The sequence below is a fragment of the Mercurialis annua genome, linkage group LG8 (genome assembly GCF_937616625.2).
Source record: "Mercurialis annua linkage group LG8, ddMerAnnu1.2, whole genome shotgun sequence".
NCBI lineage: Eukaryota > Viridiplantae > Streptophyta > Magnoliopsida > Malpighiales > Euphorbiaceae > Mercurialis > Mercurialis annua.
Window position 1 is genome coordinate 41415300 of NC_065577.1, and position 22476 is coordinate 41437775.

The 22476-nt window shown below is 33.0% G+C and overlaps 3 protein-coding genes across 4 annotated transcripts; 1 reads left to right on the plus strand and 2 right to left on the minus strand.

Moving 5' to 3' along the window:
- Positions 1 to 4716: 4716 nt before the first annotated feature.
- Positions 4717 to 6708, minus strand: LOC126659688 (uncharacterized). Its single transcript, XM_050353014.2, has 3 exons — positions 6514 to 6708; positions 6159 to 6434; positions 4717 to 5546 (listed from the first exon to the last, which is right to left on the minus strand). Exons 1-3 carry the CDS (start codon positions 6563 to 6565, stop codon positions 4975 to 4977), a joined length of 900 nt encoding a protein of 299 aa, XP_050208971.1. The 5' UTR covers positions 6566 to 6708; the 3' UTR covers positions 4717 to 4974.
- Positions 6709 to 8168: 1460 nt separating this feature from the next.
- LOC126660942 (uncharacterized) lies at positions 8169 to 10145 on the plus strand. Its single transcript, XM_050354666.2, has 4 exons — positions 8169 to 8276; positions 8371 to 8466; positions 8998 to 9162; positions 9493 to 10145. The coding sequence occupies exons 1-4, from the start codon at positions 8259 to 8261 to the stop codon at positions 9991 to 9993; spliced, it is 780 nt and encodes a 259-aa protein (XP_050210623.1). The 5' UTR covers positions 8169 to 8258; the 3' UTR covers positions 9994 to 10145.
- A 919-nt stretch (positions 10146 to 11064) lies between these two features.
- On the minus strand, positions 11065 to 13354 carry LOC126662163 (uncharacterized). Of its 2 annotated transcripts, XM_050356058.2 has the most exons (3): positions 13161 to 13354; positions 12597 to 12847; positions 11065 to 12284 (listed from the first exon to the last, which is right to left on the minus strand). In XM_050356058.2, the coding sequence occupies exons 2-3, from the start codon at positions 12802 to 12804 to the stop codon at positions 11596 to 11598; spliced, it is 897 nt and encodes a 298-aa protein (XP_050212015.1). In that variant the 5' UTR covers positions 12805 to 12847; positions 13161 to 13354; the 3' UTR covers positions 11065 to 11595. The 2 variants fall into 2 exon arrangements, with proteins under 2 accessions (XP_050212015.1, XP_050212014.1); XM_050356057.2 differs by having other exon boundaries at positions 11065 to 12847.
- Between the last annotated feature and the right edge of the window lie 9122 nt (positions 13355 to 22476).

A 22476-nucleotide genomic window follows, 5' to 3' on the forward strand; every position in this document is an offset into this window, starting at 1 on the left:
GCAGAAGAGTATAAAATTTGATAGATAAAAAGAATATTTCTTTACAATTACGCACACGAAATATAAGCATTCATCCAAACTTGGACGGATTCAGACTGAATCCAACTTAAATCGACTCCTTTATATGTAAATTTAAATTCATCCCGGACTTAATATTTACGAAAAACAACTTATCTATGTTTAATTTATTAATTTGTATTAGGATTTTTGAATCTACATATAAAGTTAATCAAATAATATGAAGGTCCAATTGCACACGTAAAAAACCCGGATCTTTTCCGATTGTCTGCAACTCGTTCAATGTCTTCCATAGCTCGCTGGCTCCGACCCGGAAATCATTTACTTGTAAAGATTAGATTTTTTCTACGGTTTCTTCGAAAATTGAATTCCATGAATCTATCAGATTCATTCTTGTAAGCTCAGAGTAATTTCTGACCTGATAAAAGTGAGGACTTTGTGGCATTCCCTTCAAAATAGTTGATACTATTATCATTGAAGTTGAAACTGGTTTGTGATTTGGTTCGCTTGCTTCCTTGTTTTCTTCCATTTCATTACTAAACAGTTCTAAATTATCATATGCCTAAGCTATTTTATATGAAATTATCAATTATGTCACACGGAAATTTCTCCGGTTTATAGTTTGAAATGAAATACTTCTAAAACTTCAAAACTCTATATTTATAACCGATTTTTATAATAATATTATCTTGTCATTTTTTATTTCGATATTTTTATTCCAGTGTTTTTACTTTCGTGCTACATATTGTCAACGGTGAAACAAGAAAGAAAATGGAGGAAATAATATATTTATAAAAATAGGCACGGTTTGAATTGATAATTTTTGAAATCCATGAATTTAGTAAAATTTATAAAATTTGAAAGCTATAGATTTAAAATTTTCCATTTTGAATTGAATTAAAAATCAATGAATTTATAGGAATAATTTTAAAATGATAAAATATTATATCAATTCAAAATCTAAAAACAAAAAAATGGATTTAAATTTTTCCATATCCTAAGTGGTTCAAATGAAGGATGGTAAAAAAAAATTAAAATCTATGGATTCTTGTCATTTTTTATCATCTTCAAATGAATAATTAGTTAAAATTATAAAATTTATAATTCTTCAATCAAAGCGGAGACCAACTAAACAAAAGATTATTACCGTGGCGCAACGGTTGTGTTGTATAATTTTCCTTCTTACAACCATTAACATTGTTTGAGCTAAAAAATGGCTCAAATCCAAATAAACCCTGAGAAACAGAGCTAGAAGAAATGGACTCAACTGACTGATTATTAGAAACAGGTATTTCGCAAATAATTCCAATGTATTATTGTGCATATAGTGGTCGTTTTATTTGACTAATATAACATATAAATTTAAGTAATATTAGAGTTAATTTGATTTTTAACTCACCGGTACCAAAAATGTTAAAAATATTTATTTGATGTATTTTAAAAAGTTGGAATACTAACCTAAAAATAGTGAAACTTTAGGCACCAAATAAAAAAATTTAAAAAATTTAGATACCACAATTTTGACTATTTTATCATATATATTTGATCAAAATATAGGAAAACTCTTATATAGTCGCCCCTAAAAATTTTATTCAATTTCTCTAAATCAGAGACAAATGAAGATTCATTGCAAAACTATTATTGGTTTCTTAATACATATATACAACAAGACTCCTGCCAAAACTATATAATGAAGTTTTAATTCCTTTAAAAAAAGGCTTAATGGCAAAAAAAACCCAAACCTTTACAACTTGTTGCAATTATATCCAAACCTTTTAATTTTTGCCATAATATCCAAATTGCATTATTTTGTTGCAATAATATCCAAATTGCACTTTTTATGTGATTTTTTTTAAATTTTTTGCCATTTTTTGGGACTTTTACTATATTATTATACATCAAAACATAATAATAGCCTAATATTTTAATTGAAAACGACAAGTTTAGCCATCAATTTGACTATTATTGCTATAAAAAAATGCAATTTGGATATTATTGCAACAAAAAAATACAATTTGGATATTATTACAAAAATTAAAAGGTTTGGATATAATTGCAACAAGTTGTAAAGGTTTGGGTTTTTTTTACCATTAGGCCTTAAAAAAATAGATATGTAGTGGGAAGGCCAAATATTTGGCTTGTATAACTTATTTATTTAACTATTTTAATATCAAAATTATTATCTCTAAAGTAATTTTGTTTCTATTTATTTTGTAAATTATGAGAAATTTAATTAAATTTTGTATTAAAATTTTATATGGGAAAATAATTAATACTATTCATAATACGAAATTTTTTAATTTTGTTTAGCCTAAATTTTTTTAATCTTAGTGAAATAAATTTAATATAACAAATAAATAAATAATGAAAAAAACTACTCCCTCCGTCCCAATAGAGTTGTCCACTTTGAGAAATATTTTTGTCCCAAAACTCTTATCCACTTTGAAAAGGTAACTAACTTTTTCACTCAATTTTTCTATATTACCCCTATTTAAAATCCACTAATGAGTAAATTGAAAGTAAATTGCAAGTGGACCCTATATTAAATAGGGGTATGACAAGAAAAGTAAGAATTTTTTTACAAAATCCATAAATAATAATTGCTTTTCTTAAACTGTGTGATAAAGGTAAAGTGGACAACTCTATTGGGACGGAGGGAAAACTACTTTTGTGCAATTTTGTGGTTTACCATTTATAACTCTAATAATTTTCCGATTACATTTTGATCAAATATAGAAAATTTCTTATATACTCCTCTTTTGAATGAAAATAAAATATTCCACCGTTGACAGACTCTGAAAGGTTTATGAGTAATCAATCTACTATTGTCCGCATTGGAGCAAGAAGGTATTAGTTCCGTTTAGTAATACCTATATATATTGCCTCTCCCCTATTTTATTTTTCAAAAGATTCGGAAACCCTAAAATAATTCTTCAATTAATTAAAATTCCTTGCAGAACAAGTTTTCAGTTTTCATCCGGACCTTAAAGAAGTAGAATCGTCAAGCTTTTCTTTCATAATGGTACCGAATTGGTCAGATATTGATAGCAATCTTTTATCCGAAATCGCCGATCGAATAAATTGCCTGCGAGATTTTATCATCTTTGGCGCGGTATGCAGGTCATGGCGATCGGTTGCTACGCCCGACATATTCAACTCATCGACCAAAGTTCCGTGGCTTTTACTTGATGAAGATGGTCTCGTTCCCCGTAAGTTTTTCAACCTTTCAAAAGATGTCATTTATAATATCAACTTACGAAACCCTCCTCGTAAAGTTCGATCATCAATCATTGATATGAGGCACTCGAATCCTCCTCAAAAATTTTATCTATTGTCTTTTATCAAAGAAAAAAAATATTTTATGAGTTCAAAAGGATGGTATTTGATAGTCGAGAACGAAACACAATTAAGTCTTCTGAATCCTTTTTCGCTTTCTAGAATCGATCTGCCACATCCTTTCCCTCTCTCGAAAGACTATGGGATTAATGAAGTCGACATCCAACCTCTTATCATGAATTTTGCCTTATCCTCCAGTCCGAATTCCTCATCAGATTTTACAATCATGATTATCTACCGTATAAATCCAACAGGCATGGCAGAATTAGCATTTTGGAAAAATGGAGATCGCAAATGGACTGATATTGACCTCATATTTTCTACATTTATTGTGGATATGACATACCACAATGGTCGATACTATGCTGCTAATCCAATCTATCGTCAACGTGATCCTTTTCCAAACCGATATATTATTCATGAAATCGACATTCGAAACTCCACATCTGTTTCAATACGTAGCAAGTCATTTACGAATTCCTCTAGGTTTTCTTTTCTCCCAGTTCCATTTTGGATAGTTGGATCATCTCGAGTGCTGATGATTGTCACTTTGAGCTCAACGTTAAATTGGGAGCGCGGCCCTTCTTCTAATGACTCAACTTTTCAGTTGATTTTTGTAGTTGAAGAGGTTGATTTTGAGAACGGAGAAGGCAAAGAGATGAGTAATTTTGGAGATGAAGCTTTATTTTTAGGATTTAACTCTTCCTACTTTGCTGATGTATCTAAAGAATCGAGATTTAAGCCGAATCACATATACTTTGCTGATAACCTTAAAAAATCATTTTGGCGGCACAAAGGAGGTGTTGGTGTTTACAGCATGATTGATGGATCATCAACGCGGCTTTTCAGTGAGTCAGACGCTGGCTATGGCTGTTCTAGTCAATGGATCGAACCGAGACCATGACCTTTATTCAAGTGGATTGTTTCTTCTTCTTATTTTATTTTCTTAGGCCTTATCTTATTTATTGTGTAAACTTAACATTGTTTGTTTCTGCTGATTGCTCATTATATATCTGGGGTAAAGGCTTATGATTTTGATTTATTTATCTTTAATATTGGTCTTGTTTGCTCTTTGTTGATCTTTAGTTTTTTCTGGGTGAAGGCTTATGATTTTAATGTTGAAGTTCTGACGGTTTTCTTGGTTGATTTGTATTCATTAGACAATAAAATCATGGTGAAATGTTGCTGTGGAAGAGTATAAAATTTGATTGATAAAAAGAATATTTTTTTGCAATTACGCATACGAAATCTAAGCGTTCATCCAAACTTTAACGGATCCAGATTGAATCCAACTTAAATCAACTCCTTTATATGTAAATTTAAATTCATCCCTGACTTAGTATTAGCGAAAAGCAACTCATATATGTTGAATTTATTTATTTGTATTAGGATTTTTGAATCTACATATAAAGTTAATCAAATAATAGAGGTCCAAATGCACCCGTAAAAACCCGGATCTTAAACGAGTTCAAACCTACACCAGATTTAATGAAAACAATAAATATCCAAACCCGACCTCAAGTAGGCTGGCGTCGATATCCAGTTCCGATGATGAACACTACCAAGCAACAAGACTAAATTTTACAACATTAGCATGTAAATTACTATACAAATATCAAATTATATCATCTCCATAGCTAACTTGGCAAATACTTCATCAAATTTTGGCAATTCTTTCTCTAAACCAGTCACCTCATCCAAATCTTTTTCCATACCCTTTTGTTGTTGCTTAATCATTTCTTGCAAGTTCAAAATCACAAACTCAACCCTACTTTTCTCAAATCTGCAATTCTCTGCCTTGATTCTTAGCGTTTTAATCCTTAATTTCGACATGTTTAACTCGGTAATTACATCACTTAACTCCACTAATCTTCTTCTTAGAGGAACCACATTGTATCCGATTGTCTGCAACTCGTTCAATGTCTTCCATAGCTCATCGGCTCCGACCCGGAAATCGTTTACTCGTAAAGATCGGATTTTTTCCACGGTTTCTTCGAAAATTGAATTCCATGAAGCTATCAGATTCATTCTTGTAAGTTCAGAGTAATTTCTGAACTGATAAAAGTGAGGGCTTTGTGGCATTCCCTTCAAAATAGTTGAAACTATAATCAATGAAGTTGAAACTGGTTTTGGATTTGGTTCTTTTGCTTCCTTGTTTTCTTCCATTTCATTACTATTGTTACACTCTGTTTCTACAAAATAAGAAAACAATTCTAAATTGTAAAATTTCCATTATAGTGTCTATCATGCACAATATGAGCCTAAGCTATTTTATACAAAAATATTAATTATATGCACGGAAATTCTCCTATTTATATTGCACGGGGTATTATTTTGTCATTTTTATTTAGGTATTTCTATTTTAATGTTTTTATTTCCGTGCTACATGGACCGTCGGCATGAAACTTCTAAAAGTGACATTGAAAATATTAAGAAAAATTTTGAAAAATAAAGTTCCGGCGCATCTATTGCACGGAAACAAATAATTAAACAGAAGTACTTCCCCAGTCCAATTCTAATTGAGGGAGTATATTTTTACAGAAATAGTATATTAAAAGTTCCAGAGTTTTGACATGTTTTTTTCGAAAATCAAAATTAAGTGCCAAAACTTAGAAGCTTATCTTTGTTAGTTAAAGTAATTATATATAAGGTCTGTTTGGATTGAATTTTTTTAAACATTTCATAGAATACACGAATTTAATTCATCTAAAATTCTCTGATTCAAACAATACCATTGCGTTTAAAATATTAGAAATATTTTTGAAATATTAATTCAATAATTTTCTATACAAAAAGATCCTTACCATGGCTTAATGTTGTCCCAGTCTTAGAGGCATTATCATTAGGTTGGGTGGTTGAGCTAAAAATTGGCTCAAATCCAAATAAACCCTGAGAAACAGAGCTAGAAGAAATGGACTGAACTGGCTGATTATTAGAAACAGAGCTCAAAACTGGATTATTTCTCTTAATACGAACCCTACGAGAGCTTCCATTGTTGACCACACGAGAGCTTCCATTGTTGACCACACGAGAGCTTCCATTCTCAGCTGTAATTGAGCCTGAACTGAACTGGATCGTCCCTGTAAATCACAGTAACATATTTAATCAGACCCTTGAAATAATTTTCAAAAATAAAAGAATCAAAACTGTTGTGCTCACCAGGTGTTTGTGGAATTGTCCCAAAGAGAGAGGAAAATCCTGAGCCATTCATGTCTAATTAGTAAAGGTATTCTTTTGGGGGGTTTGATTGAGTGAATTATTATGCATGGCATGTTTTATAGTAATATTTGGCAATATGAACAGTTTATTGATGAGATGTTTACTTCCTCACGAAGGAGTTCTTTTTTTTTTCGAGGAGTGGTCAAATGCAATAAAGTACTCCCTCCGCCACATTTTAAAAGTCCCATTTGACTTTACACACAGATAAAAAAAACATTAATTATCTTTGTCTTTTTATGTTTTTTCATGTTTTGCCCCTATTAATGATAGCGGAATTTTCTATAGAACTCTTTTAAAATAACTAAAAGAAGGGTAAAATAGGGTATTCATTGGAAAAACATTGTAAAAATAGTAACGGGACATTTTAAATGGAACATCCTAAAATGGAATATGGGACTTCTTAAACGAGACGGAGGGAGTAAATTAATTTAAGCAACTTTTAAACTTTCCAATTCTTTTTAAGCTAATGATAAAATAAAATTGGATTTAACAAATTCATGTTTCTTATTTTAGCTCTTATTTTGTTACTTTATGTTCATGGAGTTGGGTACCTGTCCAGATCCGTCCAAGGTAATCCGTCCAAACCCGGTCTTTAGGGCCAGTTTCTAAAAATGATTTTTCATGGCAAGCTCGGCCCGAACCCGAAAAAAAACCCGTTATTTTTTGGACGGACTCGGATATTCATTTTTATAAATTTTCCATATAAGCCACTCAAATCCGGTCCGAACCCGAAAAAATATTATGTTACGGCCGGATTTGGGTAGGAATTATAAAACCCGAGCTGGATTCGGGCCAGATTTGGACTCGTATAAAAATTAAAAAATCTGGCGGGCCCATTTATACATATAAATGTTATTTGTCCATTTTTAAACAAAACAGAGGGAGTAGTATTTTTAATATTTTCAAATTGTTTTTTTTCAATTTTTTAAAAGATTAAAAATGATTTAAAAGCTTATTTTTTAAATTAAAATATATAGTTGATTTGGCTCCATAATATGTGGGTATGTATGTATAAAAAGAGTCGGTCAATCATTATTCTCTATTCTATATTTCATTTATCATATTTCATTTTCAAGGTGAAAAATATTATTTCCTAAAATAAAAAAGTAAACTAAACGAAAAAAAAGAGAAAAAGTAAATTAAAATTAATTAATATTTATGAAAATATAACATGAAAGTAAAAAGTTATGTCACACTACAACTTTTTATCATTGGAGAGGATAATACTACCTTTTCTGATATTGCATTTCTTTTATGTTATAGTATCAAACATAACATTTCTATCAAAAAAAGTAACATGCAAAATTTGGTAATCAAATTGCTGACATGGCATCAACATAGTTTTAATAGCTAAGTTTTTGAATATTTTTACTCAAACACATAACTTTATACTTATTAAGAGTAAATCCAATTTCAAATCTATTTACTTATTTAAAACTTTTTTTAAAAAATAAAAGTAGGATTAAGAATCTCCTTTAAAAATTAAACTATAAAAATCAAAAATTAACAAGTTTCATTAAATTAAACACAGTTCCAAAAATTTTAAAAAAACAAATTGTAATTTAATTTTATTGACCCACTGCAACAAGCCAACTAGAAGTCAAAAGAAAATTACAGAACACACACTACAAAACATGAATCTTTTCGTTTATTAACAGAGACTCTTGAAATACAAATGATAAAAAATGCCTCCAAAACCAAAAGTATAAAGTTAAATTTTTTTTCTTTCATTTTGCATTTTACTTCAGTTTTAATGATTCTCAAAATTTCTGATTAATTTTTATGTTTTTTTTACAGGTGGGTTTGAGACGCATTGATGCTGCTCTTGATGCTATTCATCCAATGGGGTTTCCTAAACCTTTGATTCGTCAAACTATCAAAAATCTACTCAAGGTACTCTATTTTAATGCAAAAATGATTTGGGTTTCTGAAATGTTTGTTTGGTTGCTGAGAAAATAACTTTCTTTTCAAGGAAAAATGAAGTTCTTGTTTGGGGACTAAGAAAAGAATGGAACTTTTCATTTTTTTTATCATTTGGGTTCTTGAAATGATGTTTGGTTGATGAGAAAATGTCTAGAAATGGATAAAAGAAAATAACTTTCCTTGAAAGGAAAAAAGTTATTGTTTGGGGACTAAGAAAAGAGTGAAAGTTTCCATTTTTTTGTCATCTGGTTATAAATGATAACACCATTTTTGCTACATATATTTCAATTTTGGCAATTTAAAACATGAAATTTTAATTTTAATTTTTTTTGCAATTCGAAATGTCGAGCAATTTTCCGTCAAAAAAATGCTCGGTATTTCAAATCGCAAAAATTTGAAAGTTGGTGTCCAATGTTGTCAAAATTGAAAGTTTTGTGTTAAAACTGAAAAATATGTTGAAGTTCGTGATTTTTAAGCAATTGAGCCGTAATGTTATTCCAGGTTTATGGTGGAGATTTAGGTTGGCCATTTATTGAAGAGAATTCTTATGAAGTTGTAGTTAAGACCATTCTTGAGGAACAAGGTTGGCCTGATAAAGAAGATGATAGGCCAGAATTATTGGAAAATGCTGAGCAGACATTGTTGATTGAGAATGGAACTTCAAAGGTTTATTACTATCTTTTGGGTTATTTACGTATAAAATCCTAACACGTCGTGTTTGGAGCCATTTAAACACGACTTTTAAGACTTAGCAGAAAAATATACACGACTTTTAAATATATTTTGCTGTTTCTGCTTCCATTTCCGGGTCGATTATTGTTTACATTTCCGAGCAACAACTTGCCTTAATTGCAAGGCTGTGAAGCATGTGGTGCTTGATTGTGGTTTGCATAATTTAAGTATTTTAGCTTCTAATATTATGCGCACAATTATGTCAAACTAGGCATAGTAAGCAGATATTCTAGTTCTGATTGTCATATTTTGTGTTTTTTGAAGGATGACAAAACTGAAGCTAGGCCCGAAGCACAAATCCCCTGCCTTTCTGAACATTCCGAGCAAGTTCAACCACCGAGCAACGACTCCCCACCTCGAAAGAAACTCGCCATACAAGCCTGTTCCCCGAGAAAAAGCTCCTCACCTGTAGCAAATTCTATGGACGAAAATTCTCAAGCCAAGCTTGAAACAAAGCTGATAAAACCTTTGATTTCAGCAGGAGTTAGCTCTCCGCTGCTGCCATCGCCACCGGTTGCCGAATCTCTTCCTACTCGAATTTCAGCAGGAGTTAGCTCTCCGCTGCTGCCATCGCCACTGGTTGTCGAATCTCTTCCTACTCGAATTTCAGCAGGAGTTAGCTCTCCGCTGCTGCCATCTCCACCGGCTGTGGAAACTCGTCCCACTCGTAGGCGTAAACCTTGCTATGGATGGCTTAGCAGTGACGACGAGGAAGAGCCCGAGGCAGCAAATCTTGTAGCGGCAGATTCACTTCCTCAACCTTGATCATGTTGGTTGTTTTTAAACAGTTTAATGTTGTAAATATTTATGGGAACCTGAAGCTATGATCTTGCAAGAGTAATTATATCAAAAGTTTTGACTTGAAACTAAGGGTGGTTCGGTTTAAATCAAACCAAAATATCCCTACCGAATAATAGAATTATTTTAGCTCTTTTACTGAACAGACCGAACTCTCCTAATTAACCCAAACTGAATTAACCGAATAACCAAAATTTTAAAATTCACGACAAGACTAACCAAATCATTCTTTTAATTTGTTTAAACCGATAAAAATTGAAATAATACTTTTAATAAATATATTTGTCTTTTTAAAAATAATATTTAATTGGTTTATCAAATCTTTAAATCCCTTAACCCGTATTTGAATAGATAATTTTCATAAACCAAATTGAATCGACCAAATTATTGAATTTAGGATTTACTAAAAGTCCAAGGATCACTAATCCTATTCTCTTAAGGATCAATAATCCAGTTCTTTTTTGGATTGGGATTTGTTCATTGGAGAATATGTATATATGTGTTTGAAAATACAAAAGCTTTTATTTATTCGAATTCTTTCTCCAGTACAAACAAAAAAGATAATTTTTTCTTAGAAACGTTGATAATATGGCAGAAATAGTGAAGGAATTACCTCCCAAAAACTCTGCGGCTTCCTCTACAACCACGACCACTGCCCCTACCGAAGCAGCGAAATATGCAGATTGGACACCAACAGATGATAACATTGAAGTTTTTGTAATCGGTAAAAATAACCAACGTAAAGAGCTCAGTAAAGAAGAAATTAATACACGCATCAACAATGTGCTTTATGGTCCGTCATCGCGCAAGAAATCGGCTATTTTCGGTGAATTATGCACAGATTAAACAGAGTAGAGCATATATGTTTTGTTCTGTTTTTTTCTTTATTTAGAATTAAGTTTTGTTTTCTGTAGTAGTATTTTTAATTTCAGTTTCTCTAATTTTACGATAGTTTCCGTACATTATTATGATTATTATTATGAATGATGTATGTTATGAACAATACAAAAGAACTTAAATAAAATAAGGAGCAAACAGTAGCAGAAACACAATAAATAAAATTAAGACCGATATATAAAAACTACTAACTTAGGGTCTTGGTTCAGTCCATTGACTATAACAACCATAAATAGAGCCTGCTTTGCTGAAAATCGGCTAGGCAGATGGGTCAATCATGCCGTAAACACCAACACCTCCTCTACTTCTGACCGAGTTTCTTCAAAGTTTTCAGCAAAGTACAAGTGATTTGAATTAAATCTCGTTCGTTCGATACATCAGCTAAATAAGAAGAGTTAAAACCTAAAAATAAAGCTTCATCTCCAAAATAACTCACCCTATTACTCATTCGCTTTTCAAAATCAACCTCTTCGATAATAAACTGTGAGGAATGAGAATAAAGATCGCCGGTAATAATCCGACAGCCACCTGTTCTCTCCGAAGTAATCTCTGATCTCAAAGTGACCATTATCAACATTCGAGATAATCCAACTATCCCAAATGGAAATGGGTGAAAAGTATTTCTAGAAATTCATGACTATTTTTTGCAATCTACTTTACTTAGGGTCAAAGTCAGAGTCTTGGTTCAAACCATTGACTAGAACCATAACCATAGTCTGCCTCGGTGAAAAGTCGCTTATATGACCTATCCATCATGCTGTAAACACCAGCACCTCTTCTGGTATACGACCAAAGTTCTTGAAATTTTTCAGCAAAGTATATGTGATTTGACTTAAGTTTCGATTCTTTTGATACATCAGCAAAGAAGGAAGACTCCAATCCCACAAATAAAGCTTCATCTCCAAAATCTTTCACCTCTTTACTTTCTCCCCTCTCAAAATCAACCTCTTCAACAATAAACTGTAAGATATAAGAATCAATATCGAGCAAACCAATCGGATGGCTGCCACCTCTTATCTCCAAATTAAATCTCAATTCCGAAGTGACCATAAACAGCCCCCGTGATGATCCAACAATCCAAAATGGATATGGGTTAAAAGTATCCATAGAGAGATTGCTAAATGACTTGGTTCGTGTTGAAACAAATGCAGAATTTTGAATGTCAATTTCATGAATAACATATCCATTTGGACCATCATTAAGATGAGCAGCATAGTATCGACCATTCTGGTATGTCATCTCGATGAGATCTGAAGGAAATATCAGGTCTATATCAGTCCAGTTGCGATCTCCATTTTTCCAGAATGCTAATCTTGGGCTGACCGCTCCACTTAAATGGTAGAGAATCATTGTTGTAAAATCTGATGAGGAACTTGAACTAGAGGATAAGGCAAAATTCAGGATGAAATTATAATTATTAATAAAATCTTTTGAGAGATAAAAAGGATGTGGCAGATCAATTCTTGAAAGCGAAAAGGGATTCAAAAGACTTAATTGTGTTTTGTACTCAACTATCAAACACCATCCTTTTGAACACAAAAAACATTTCTCTCTCTTAAAAATATAAGACAAACAAAATTTCCTTATTCCTGTGATGGACGATTGAATTTTATATAGAGGCTTTGGTAGGTTGACACTGTAAACTGCTTCTTTAGAGAGGTCGAAAAACTTACGGTGGCAGTTATCGTCTTCCTTTTGATCAAGCAAAAGCCACGGAACTTTAGTCGATTTGTTGAATTTCTCCGGTGAAGCAACAGACCGCCATGACTTGCATACAGCGCCAAAGATGATAAAATCCCGCAGACAACTTATTCGATCAATTATTTCAGATAAAAGATCACTATCCAGATCTGACCAGTTCAAAACCGTCTTCTTCATCATGAAATAAAAGATAGGTGATTCACTGATTCTACTTCTTTAACGTCTGAACGAAAAAGAGAAAAATAATTAGCTGCATCCAAACAGGAATTTTATTTGCAAAGAAACCCTAATTAATCTCTGATTTAGCGAAATTGGAGAAATTTGTTAGGGTTTTTGTTTTGAAAATAAAATTGGGGAAGTTAATCAATTGATTTACTTTATTACTAAACGGAACTGATCTTCAATAAAAATAAACAATTGATTTGGATAATGAATGAATTCACAGATTTAACCTAATTTAGTAATACTAATTTCCCAAAACAAAACAAATTTAAATGTTATACAAAAATTTAAGTTCGATAAAAGAAGCAATATACCTTTTCAATGATTTCAGCAAGTGTTAGCTCACCGGAGCTGTTATCTCCGCCGGCGGTAAAATATCAACCTGCTCCGATGAAGAGGCGATGCAGTAAACACTGTGCTAACAGTTCAAATATTAAAGGAGTTTTTACTTGTAAAGAAGTCTTCTAACCTCGACTCATGTCTATCTATCTATCACACTCTTCTTAATTTTAAAGGGTTTAATATAACTTTGGTGTGTGAACTTTTTTAAAAATAACAAAATAGTGTTTAAACAAAATTTTATTACAAGTTAGTGTGTGAACTTGTTTAAAAGTTACGAATTGGTGTTTTTAGCAGGTCACCATCAGGTTACAGGTTACCAATCAGAATTTTAACTATCAAAAAAAGGCAGGTTTGGTTCCTATAGTTTTCAAGCAGCAGTACTGATAAGTACAAAAAGAAAAAATATTTTCAATTTAGTCCATATTTTCAACTAAGAAGAAAAATAAACTTCTGAAATAGTGTAATTAACACTATTTGAATAATAATTAATTAAATTAGACTTAATTAAGCTAGTTTAATGGGTAATCCAGCCGAGAGTTCAGACTCTAGTAATCCATCAGGATTGACTTCGCTACACAACGTGCAAAGTGAAGTGCACCAACTCCTTGAACATTTTCATGCAAAAGGAATTTTAGGTGATTCACCAGAAGAAAGATCTACTTTAGCAAATGAAGTAGGAAAACTGGTAAATGAAAGGTTAGATGCAATTGAAAGGGAAAAGGGTTTAAAAAAGACAAAAGGACCAATAACTGAAAAAGAAATTCTTCAATTAAGAAAAGAAAAAATTGTTCCTTTTATTGCAGATCCAACAACTAAAGCAGCCAACATGAATAATAATAATCTGGCACAAGACCTTAGAAAATCCTTAGGTTTGGTAGAAGAAGCTCCTCTACATATAGATGACAGAACCTTTAATGAGCTAGTCTCTACGAAGAGAATAATGTACAAACCTAATTATCCACATAGGACAAAAGAAGAATTTGTACCTAGGGATAACCCTTTGAGACCGGTAATTAGCCCGGCGGCATTTCTCAACTTAGATTGTGAAAAACATGCGTCCGAAAAAATAGATGAGTGGATTACTATGATTAGATTTACAGTAAAATCAGGTGGTTACACTCCGGGAGGCGCCTACGAATTGTGCAAAGCCACCATGGTTGGTAATGCTCAAAAATACTGGGAATCATTAATAGCTCATACTCCAATAAAAGAAGAAATTGATAAAGAAGTGTTTGCAGATGGAGTACTAGCTATAGTGGTAGACGCCTTGAAAAGAGAATTTTGTGGGTTTTCGTTGTCAACAGAGTCATTAGAAAAAGAGCAATCTTTAATGGCTTTAATGAAACTACAAATCTGTGACATGTGCTATTTTGATAACTTTGCCTGTGAATTTCAAAAATATTATTATAATTTAGACTTGGCGGCCCAAAATTACATGTCAGAATTATTTTTTGCTAAACTCCCGGATCCTTGGGCGGAAGTAGCAAAGACTGCATTTCAACTTCTCCTAAATGAAGACAAAGTAGTTGATGGTTTAGGAGGAAGGATACAAGCAGTGAGGTATGCTATGAGAAAAGCATGCACTGAACTCCAAGTAAGGCAAGATGCAAAACGTCTTCCTTATTTAAACAAGAGTTGTTGTTCTCAAATTGAGTATGTTCCAGGAAGGTATGGATGTTCTTCTGGAACAGAAGAAAAATCTAGGACTGGATATTCTTCAAAAAAGAAAAGTTTCAAAGGATATAGAAAGAGAAGAATATCAAGAAGAGATAGAGAGGAAAGGAGGAAGTCCGATAGACCAGGAAGGTTTATTAGAAAAAGAAGTAACCTTAGAGACAAAGATAGGATAGATGCGTTTAAGAAAAAATATGGTAGAGAACCAAAATGTCCTAAGGGAAAACCCTTGAGTAACTGTTCTTGTTGCTGGGTATGTGGCTCTAAGAGTCATAAAGCCGATACTTGTCCTCAAAAGAATAAGCGAAAGGAAAATCTTAGGAGAGTATTCTTCGAAAATGAGAATCTAGCATATGAGCCAGTAGATGAAGAAGAATTTTCTGATATAGACTCTGAAGTAGATTCAATTTATGAAGTAGTTTCTGAATATGAAACTGATAATGATGAATCTGATTTATGGACAGCTAAAATATTCATGATGAACACTTCAAGAGCTGATATGGATGATGAGTTAGTACCATTGGATACTACTCTGGTGCATGAAGAATCATTTCAGTACGAGGATCCATCTAGAAACTGTCTAGAATGGAAACTGCCAAAGGTAGACATCAACTCTATTTATAGTAAGTCTAGATTTAGCTTCAAATCAATAGTCGATGTCTCCCAGTCTGAGTCCACAGCTCAGGTTTCTAGCACAGAATTAGAAACGTTGGATGTATCTCTAATTACACTTGCCAAAATTAGAGAAATGATGAACAAGTCTAAAGGTGAATATAAATACATCCATGTTGGTTTAGTGCAAGTAGGATTAGTCCCTTTGTTTAATCTCCCAGCGGACAGTCCTGTGATAGCAGCAGTCTTAGACAAAAGATGGAAAGAATTTAAAGACCAGCTAATATCAGGTGTTCAGACTAACCTAGCAAATGGTCCAGTCTGGTTTCAAGCCTATCCAAATTATTTGATGGCTTTAAGCGATAAATGTTTGGGAAATTCTTTGACTCTTAGGATTAAATCCTCTAAGATGAATAGAATGAGTTCTCAGGCCAAGTATTTGGCGTATCACACTAGGATTGTCTTTAGACTTATTAACACAACTAATCCAGGAGTGAGGAACATTTCTAAAGTAACAGAATTATTCGAAGAAGGTTCAGATAACTATAAGCAATTCAATAGGAAAGAGATAAATCCTGTAGAACTAAGTTGGCCCAAGAGTTGGGTGCTTACAGAACCAGCTGAATCTTCAAGGCAAATAGGATCTTCTCAGATAACCCAAAGGGGAAAAGATATCATTCTGAATCTAGAAGAGCCTATGAGAGCTTTTAGAATCTCTGATCCTATTCTCAGGAGGTCATTATCCTCTAGGAACATGTTTAATGCTTCAACATTAGACCAACTACCTAGAAGATCAGTGTCTAGTGCAACTGAAATTCCTAGAACATCAATAAGAGAAGAAGATGGACAATCATCTGACAATAGGAGAATTATAGGCTCTAAAGAAATAAGTCTACCTATTTATGCAGATGAAGAGGAAGGTCAGGAAAGTGTAAGATTAATGAGACAAGCAATAATACTTCCTGAGGTTGTTCGAAAAATTCAAACTATTTCGCAACAACGGTCAATGCCTTTTGAAGATATTTGGAATATGGTATCACCTATTCCAATAGCATCACAAAAGATCTTTAGCCTGGAAAAAACCAATTTGAGCACTTACATTTCACTAACATTCAAATTTTCAGGTTATTATGATTATTGTTTAGATGCGTTAATAGACACAGGAGCAACAATCAGTAGTGCAAGACCTAATGCATTACCAGATGAATGGTGGAAGCCATTGGCCGAACCTATTGTTTTACGTATGGCAGGAGGTGAGGTAAATCTAGTAACACATTATGCTGAAAAAGTTCCTGTTATCATTAATGAAAAACAATTCATTATTGATAAGATTTTAGCCTTTCCTGAACTAGATGCAGATATTATTTTAGGAAATGCTTTCCTAAAAGGACAAAAAGAAAATCGTCCTTTTGTGCAAGACGATGTATTTATCTCAATTGCAGGTGTCAAAATCACAACTCTTACGAGTCCACAATTAAAATTGAAATTCGGTTTTTATCCCGTAAAAGTTTCTGAACTTTGTGGATCTATACCTTGTGAACCAGCTTACAGAGTGCGAGCACAGCGTGGTGAGTCATGGATAGATTGTTTATTTGGATCGGAAATTCCAAATGATACCAATTGGTATGAAAATTTATGTCAAACACAATATGTAATAGAAAAACCTATTACAAGAAGCATACAACTTGCAGGAAACAAATGGGATAAGTTTATAAACAAGTTAGCTGATAACTTTAGTGAAGATCCATTAAAGTTATGGGTTCTAAATGGTATAAAAGCCAAACTAGAACTGAAAAATCCCGATACTATCATCAGATCAAAAAATATAACATATTCTGAAGAAATGATAGAAGAATTTGATAAACAAATTCCTGAATTGCTCGAAAAAGGGTTGATTAGAAATAGTGAAAGTCCACATTCTAGTCCAGCTTTTATGGTAATTAATCATGCAGAGCAGGTGCGTGGAAAAGCACGAATGGTTATAGACTATCGTCAGGTAAATCAAATGACCAAAGATGATGGCTATAAAATTCCTACAGCCGGAGATGTAATTGACAGGTTAAGTCTTAAACAACCATCCATTTTTTCTAAATTTGATTTAAAAAGCGGTTATTGGCAGGTAAAAATGGAGGAAGACTCTATACCATTAACAGCATTCAATGCTCCTCAAGGAATGTATGAATGGTTAGTAATGCCATTCGGTTTGAAAAATGCCCCTGGCATATTTCAACGAAAAATGGATAATGCTTTTAAAGCATTAAAAAAGTTTTGTGTGGTCTATATAGACGATGTGTTAGTTTTTAGCAATAATGAAGCTGAACACATGAGTCACCTTGAACAAGTGACTGATATCCTTCAAAAGGAAGGTATGATTCTATCTGAAAGAAAGATAGAATGGTTTAAGGAAAAGATAAAATTTCTAGGGATAGAAATAGCAAAAGGAAAAATATGGCTACAAAGTCATATCTCTGAAAAACTTATCAATTTTCCTGATGAATTGGAAGATAGGAAGCAAGTACAAAGATTTTGTGGACTTGCTAACTATGCTAGACAATTCGTGAAAGATTTGTCCAAATATTTAGGAAGGATATCTAAGAAATCTTCTGATAAAACTCCCTGTTATTGGGATGAAGAAGACACTCTAGCTGTACAACAGGTAAAAGAAAAAATGAAAAATTTGCCATGTTTAAATTTACCCTCTGATACAGATGAGTTAGTCTTGGAGACAGATGCTTCTGAAAAGAGTTGGGGTGCAGTCCTTAGAATCAAAGGACGGAAACCTGAACCTATTTGTAAGTATTGGTCTGGAACCTTTAAAGGTGCAGAATTAAATTATCCAATTCATGAAAAGGAAGTATTAGCGGCAAAAAACGGTATGAAAGCTTTTTATCTCTTCTTAGCACCAAAAAGGTTTATTCTTAGAACAGATTCTACTTATGTTAAAAGGTTTAGGAATCTGAACTTCAAAGAAGCTAGACAAACTAGACTCTTAAGGTTGCAAGAATGGTTTAGTTATTACAGGTTTGATATTGAATATATTGCATCTGATAAAAATGTAATAGCTGATTCTCTTTCTCGTGAACTTTCTGACATTGCAGATGGATCCTGCTGCCAAAAACAAGCTATGTTGGATTTGCAAGAAGGAAGGGCATACAAGAAAGAAGTGCCCTATGAAACGAGGAAATGAAGAGAACGAGAGCATATGCTCTGGTCCAAAAGGGACGAACAAGAAAACAAAGGCTTCAAAAGATAGCCTTTGTTGGCGGTGCAAGCAACCTGGTCATTTTACTTCAGAATGCCCAAAGGGAAATGTAGCTGCAAGTTCAAAAGAACTGATAAACCCTAAAAAGGTTTATGAAAAGGTAAAAGAAAAACCTTTGGTTCCCCAAAAGAAACGAAAGGAAAAATCCTTGGTTCAACTGAACGAGAATAAGAAGCCATTAGTGTCTCAAACGCCAAAGAGAGATCATCTAGCCGAAGGAGCTGCAAAATTTGGCTTGACTAAGGAAAGAGCTGAAAAACTGCGAGAAGAATGGTACAAAAAATGTAAAGAAGACTATGATAATCAGCTTTCTTCTCAAAAAGATAACGCTGAAATACTGCAAGGTGACATTTTAGGTCACGAGGCTAGTAAAAGTGCGAATGAACCTACAAAGGTTCCAAATCAAAATAAGGAAGAATTTGTTTTTAATTCTGGAGAAGAATACTCAGATAATGATGATCTTCTCGATGATGATCCTGAGTGGGATACGTTGGGCGAACCCTCTGGAAAATATGACTTTAAAGTCAAATATTCCGTGGAAAAACCATCACATTCTCAGGAAGAAACAAATTCAAAATTGAATCTGAAGATATTGATCTTGGAGGATTTCTTGCATCACTAGAAAATCCTGAGGTAGAACAAACCTGGAATTATCATGAAGACGAAAGTCTTGGTCTTTCAAAAGACGGATCTAATTTGTGTGCAGGTCTAAAAGGAGGAATCCAAAATAAAGATTTTCAGCAAATATCACACTTTGCAGATGAAGTTGTTCAATACATTTTAAAATTGGAAAAACAACTTGGTTTCCGTTCAGCGCAAGAAGAAGATTTCCTTGAACATATCTCTGAGAGGAAACAACTTCTTGAAAGAATGAATCAATATTTACCCCCAGATGTAAGATACACTATCAAAAAGAAAATAGTTGATTCGATAGATCGTTCTCTCAAAGAATGTTCTATGTTACAACCTTACATTCATTGGCAGTCACATGGATGGCCTGGTTTGCAAATTGAAGCAGACATGGCGGTGGAAAGTCTAAAATTCACAGAAGCAGGTCTGACTTCAATTTTAGAAGTGGATTTAGAAACTCCCCGGTCAGTATTTCCAGGAATTGTGCAAACAGCTTTAAGTTATGTTAAACAAACATCTAGGTTTGTTACATTTCAAATTGTAAGTACAATGATGGAATATGAAGAGGATGGTAAGGTCCGATATCCTTATCAAATTTGGGATCTTCGCCCTATCACCAATAGAGAACTTGTGGAACCCCAGAAAGTTAATAGTCAAAATCAAAAGTTAAGGTGGAAAATGTATGAAGAATCAAAGCTCGCAAACAAAGCTCTTCATATTGAGTTCCTCAAGTCTGTCTTGGAGAATATAGTTAACAATTCTAACTACATCATTCTCGGAGATGGAAGAATGTTCATAACCATCTGGTCCAAAGATCTTGGAGTTATCGATAATGCAAGATTTATCTCTGGACGGGAAGAGGCAAAAACATTACTCTTGAAGCTAGTTAACAAGGATGCTAGCTTAAATTTCAAATCAGAAACCTTTGAGATTTGGAAGAAAGTAGCTGAGCATAAAGAACAGCTCTTTGAGAAAGCAAGGCAGGAACTAGACGAAATGAATTGGGACTTGCCTGTCACTCACTCACAGGTGGCATGACAAAAACGTCATCCATGATGTCACCCTCAATATGTATAATTGAGGCAGCCACTATCCTACAAAGCACTACCCATAATATGACCCATGTGTCTTAATATGCGTGTCATGTCTTTAGTGCTGTTGTAGGAACCTTATCTTTTATATTGTATTATTGAGAGTTATTGTACTACAGCTGGAAAATGGGACCAGAGACACCAGCTGTCTAAAATTATTGCTTTCAATTATTGAGTCTTTTGAAGCTGGAAAACAGTACTAGAGGCACCAGCTAGTCGTTGTATTCCCTATAAATACCCTTAAGTTCTATGAACAAAGGGAGCAGAAATAAATCAGAGTGCTTTCATATAATTGTCTGAGAATTTTTGCTACTATATACCTTGTTTCATTTTACAACGGTCTGTTTTAGTGAAGGAGTGTTTCATAAGTCCCATAATCAATTAAAGAGAAGCGGGCATTCATAACACAGAAGATCCTTCTAGCTGCTGGTGACGAGCGTAGAGGAAGTGGACGCAATTGCGGAAGCTTAGTGGACCCTGTTCATTGAAGGTATATATTTTTAGATGAATAAATTGTTTTATTTATCTGAAGTTTTTACTTAAAGCTTGATGAATGGTAATTGCCCTTATCCTGATTGTTTCCATTTAGATCACGGAGTAGGTAAGGAACCAGTAATAGGATTGTTAAATTCTATTATCGATCGTCTTAATTCTCTAAGTGTGACTTTAGAAACTTTAAACAAATCTGTAGAAAGTTTTTCTAAGCATTTAGAAGAGTTGACTCTTAAACAGAGTGAATTTGAGAATTATTTTCTCAAGAACAGAGAACCATTAGGTTTTGTTGCTAGCTCTCGATACTTTCATGAGTATGAGAAGCTGAAGGAGTCTAGAAATAATAGACAAAAAATTAAAGATCTTTGAGTAACTATTTAATTCCGCCATTGTAGGAGTAGGCTCACAATTGATGGTATCAGAGCCTAGTAGATTTTTTAAAAAAAAAAAAAAATTTTGGACTGTTTTGAAGAAATAAAAGTTTAAGGACTAAAACTGAAATAACAAAAAAGTTTGAAAACTGGTTAAAGTCCGAAACTGGCAAAAACACCATATTGTAATTATTCAACAAGTTGCAACACCGTATTGTGACAAAATTAAGTTCAAACACCATATTGTCATTTCGTAAAAAGTTGAAACACCAAAAGTATAATAATTCCAATTTTAAATTTTCTCAATTCTTTTCAAATGCAAGTGACTGTTGGCCCGGTTGGCCACAGTTCACTATGCATCTGCATGAGGGCATGGGTTCGACCCACCCCTCTGCCAGCCAGTGGGCTGAAAAAACTATATTTCCTGAAAATTTAACACTGACAACTAACACCTAACGTAGTGTAATTCTATCTTTGATAAAAAAAAAAAAATTCTTTTCAAATAAATAATATATTATAGAATATAAAATTCATTAAATATATAAATTACTCATTCTGTCTCAATAGAATTGTCTGCTATATTTTTATCACATATTTAAAAAAATACAATTATTGATATGGATTTAATAAATTTTTCTCTTATTGTCTTATTTAATGCGAGATTCACTTTCAATTTACTTTATCAATATAGGGGTAGAATTATTAAGTAAACTTAGCTATCACGTTATTCGTGTATCGAGCCAATAACATTATAACACGTCATTAAAATGATGATATTATTATAATCTCGTTTGTTATTTTTTTACACTTTTTGATATTGATATTACAATAATGTTATCATTTTAATGTTATACGGAAAAAATTTAAAAAAAAGCCACATTTTTTCATGTGGCCGCCCCTAAAAACCGCCCCTACAAGTGATAGGGGTGGCTTTTTGTTGTAGGGACGGTTAAAACCACCTCTACAAGTGATATTTTTCGTTTTTTTATGTAGTTTTTTTTTTTTTTTGCATGGTGAAACGTAAAATTTCGACCCTCCTGAGTTTGAATTCTGGTTCCGCCACTGGCTCACGAATGATGCGGTAGACTAAATCTACCTAATAATTTTTCGTCTATTTATCCAAATGAAGAAGCAATACTTGAAGGTGTTTCTATAT

Coding starts and splice junctions, on each gene's coding strand:
- LOC126662163 (XM_050356057.2), bottom strand. CDS start 12,804: ATGATGAAGAAGACGGTTTTGAACTGGTCAGATCTGGATAGTGATCTT.
- LOC126660942 (XM_050354666.2), top strand. Junction 8,467..8,997: donor CTATCAAAAATCTACTCAAG/GTACTCTATTTT, acceptor ATGTTATTCCAG/GTTTATGGTGGAGATTTAGG. Junction 9,163..9,492: donor TTGAGAATGGAACTTCAAAG/GTTTATTACTAT, acceptor TGTTTTTTGAAG/GATGACAAAACTGAAGCTAG.
- LOC126659688 (XM_050353014.2), bottom strand. CDS start 6,565: ATGAATGGCTCAGGATTTTCCTCTCTCTTTGGGACAATTCCACAAACA. Junction 6,435..6,513: donor GACAATTCCACAAACACCTG/GTGAGCACAACA, acceptor TGTGATTTACAG/GGACGATCCAGTTCAGTTCA. Junction 5,547..6,158: donor TGGGACAACATTAAGCCATG/GTAAGGATCTTT, acceptor CTTATTTTGTAG/AAACAGAGTGTAACAATAGT.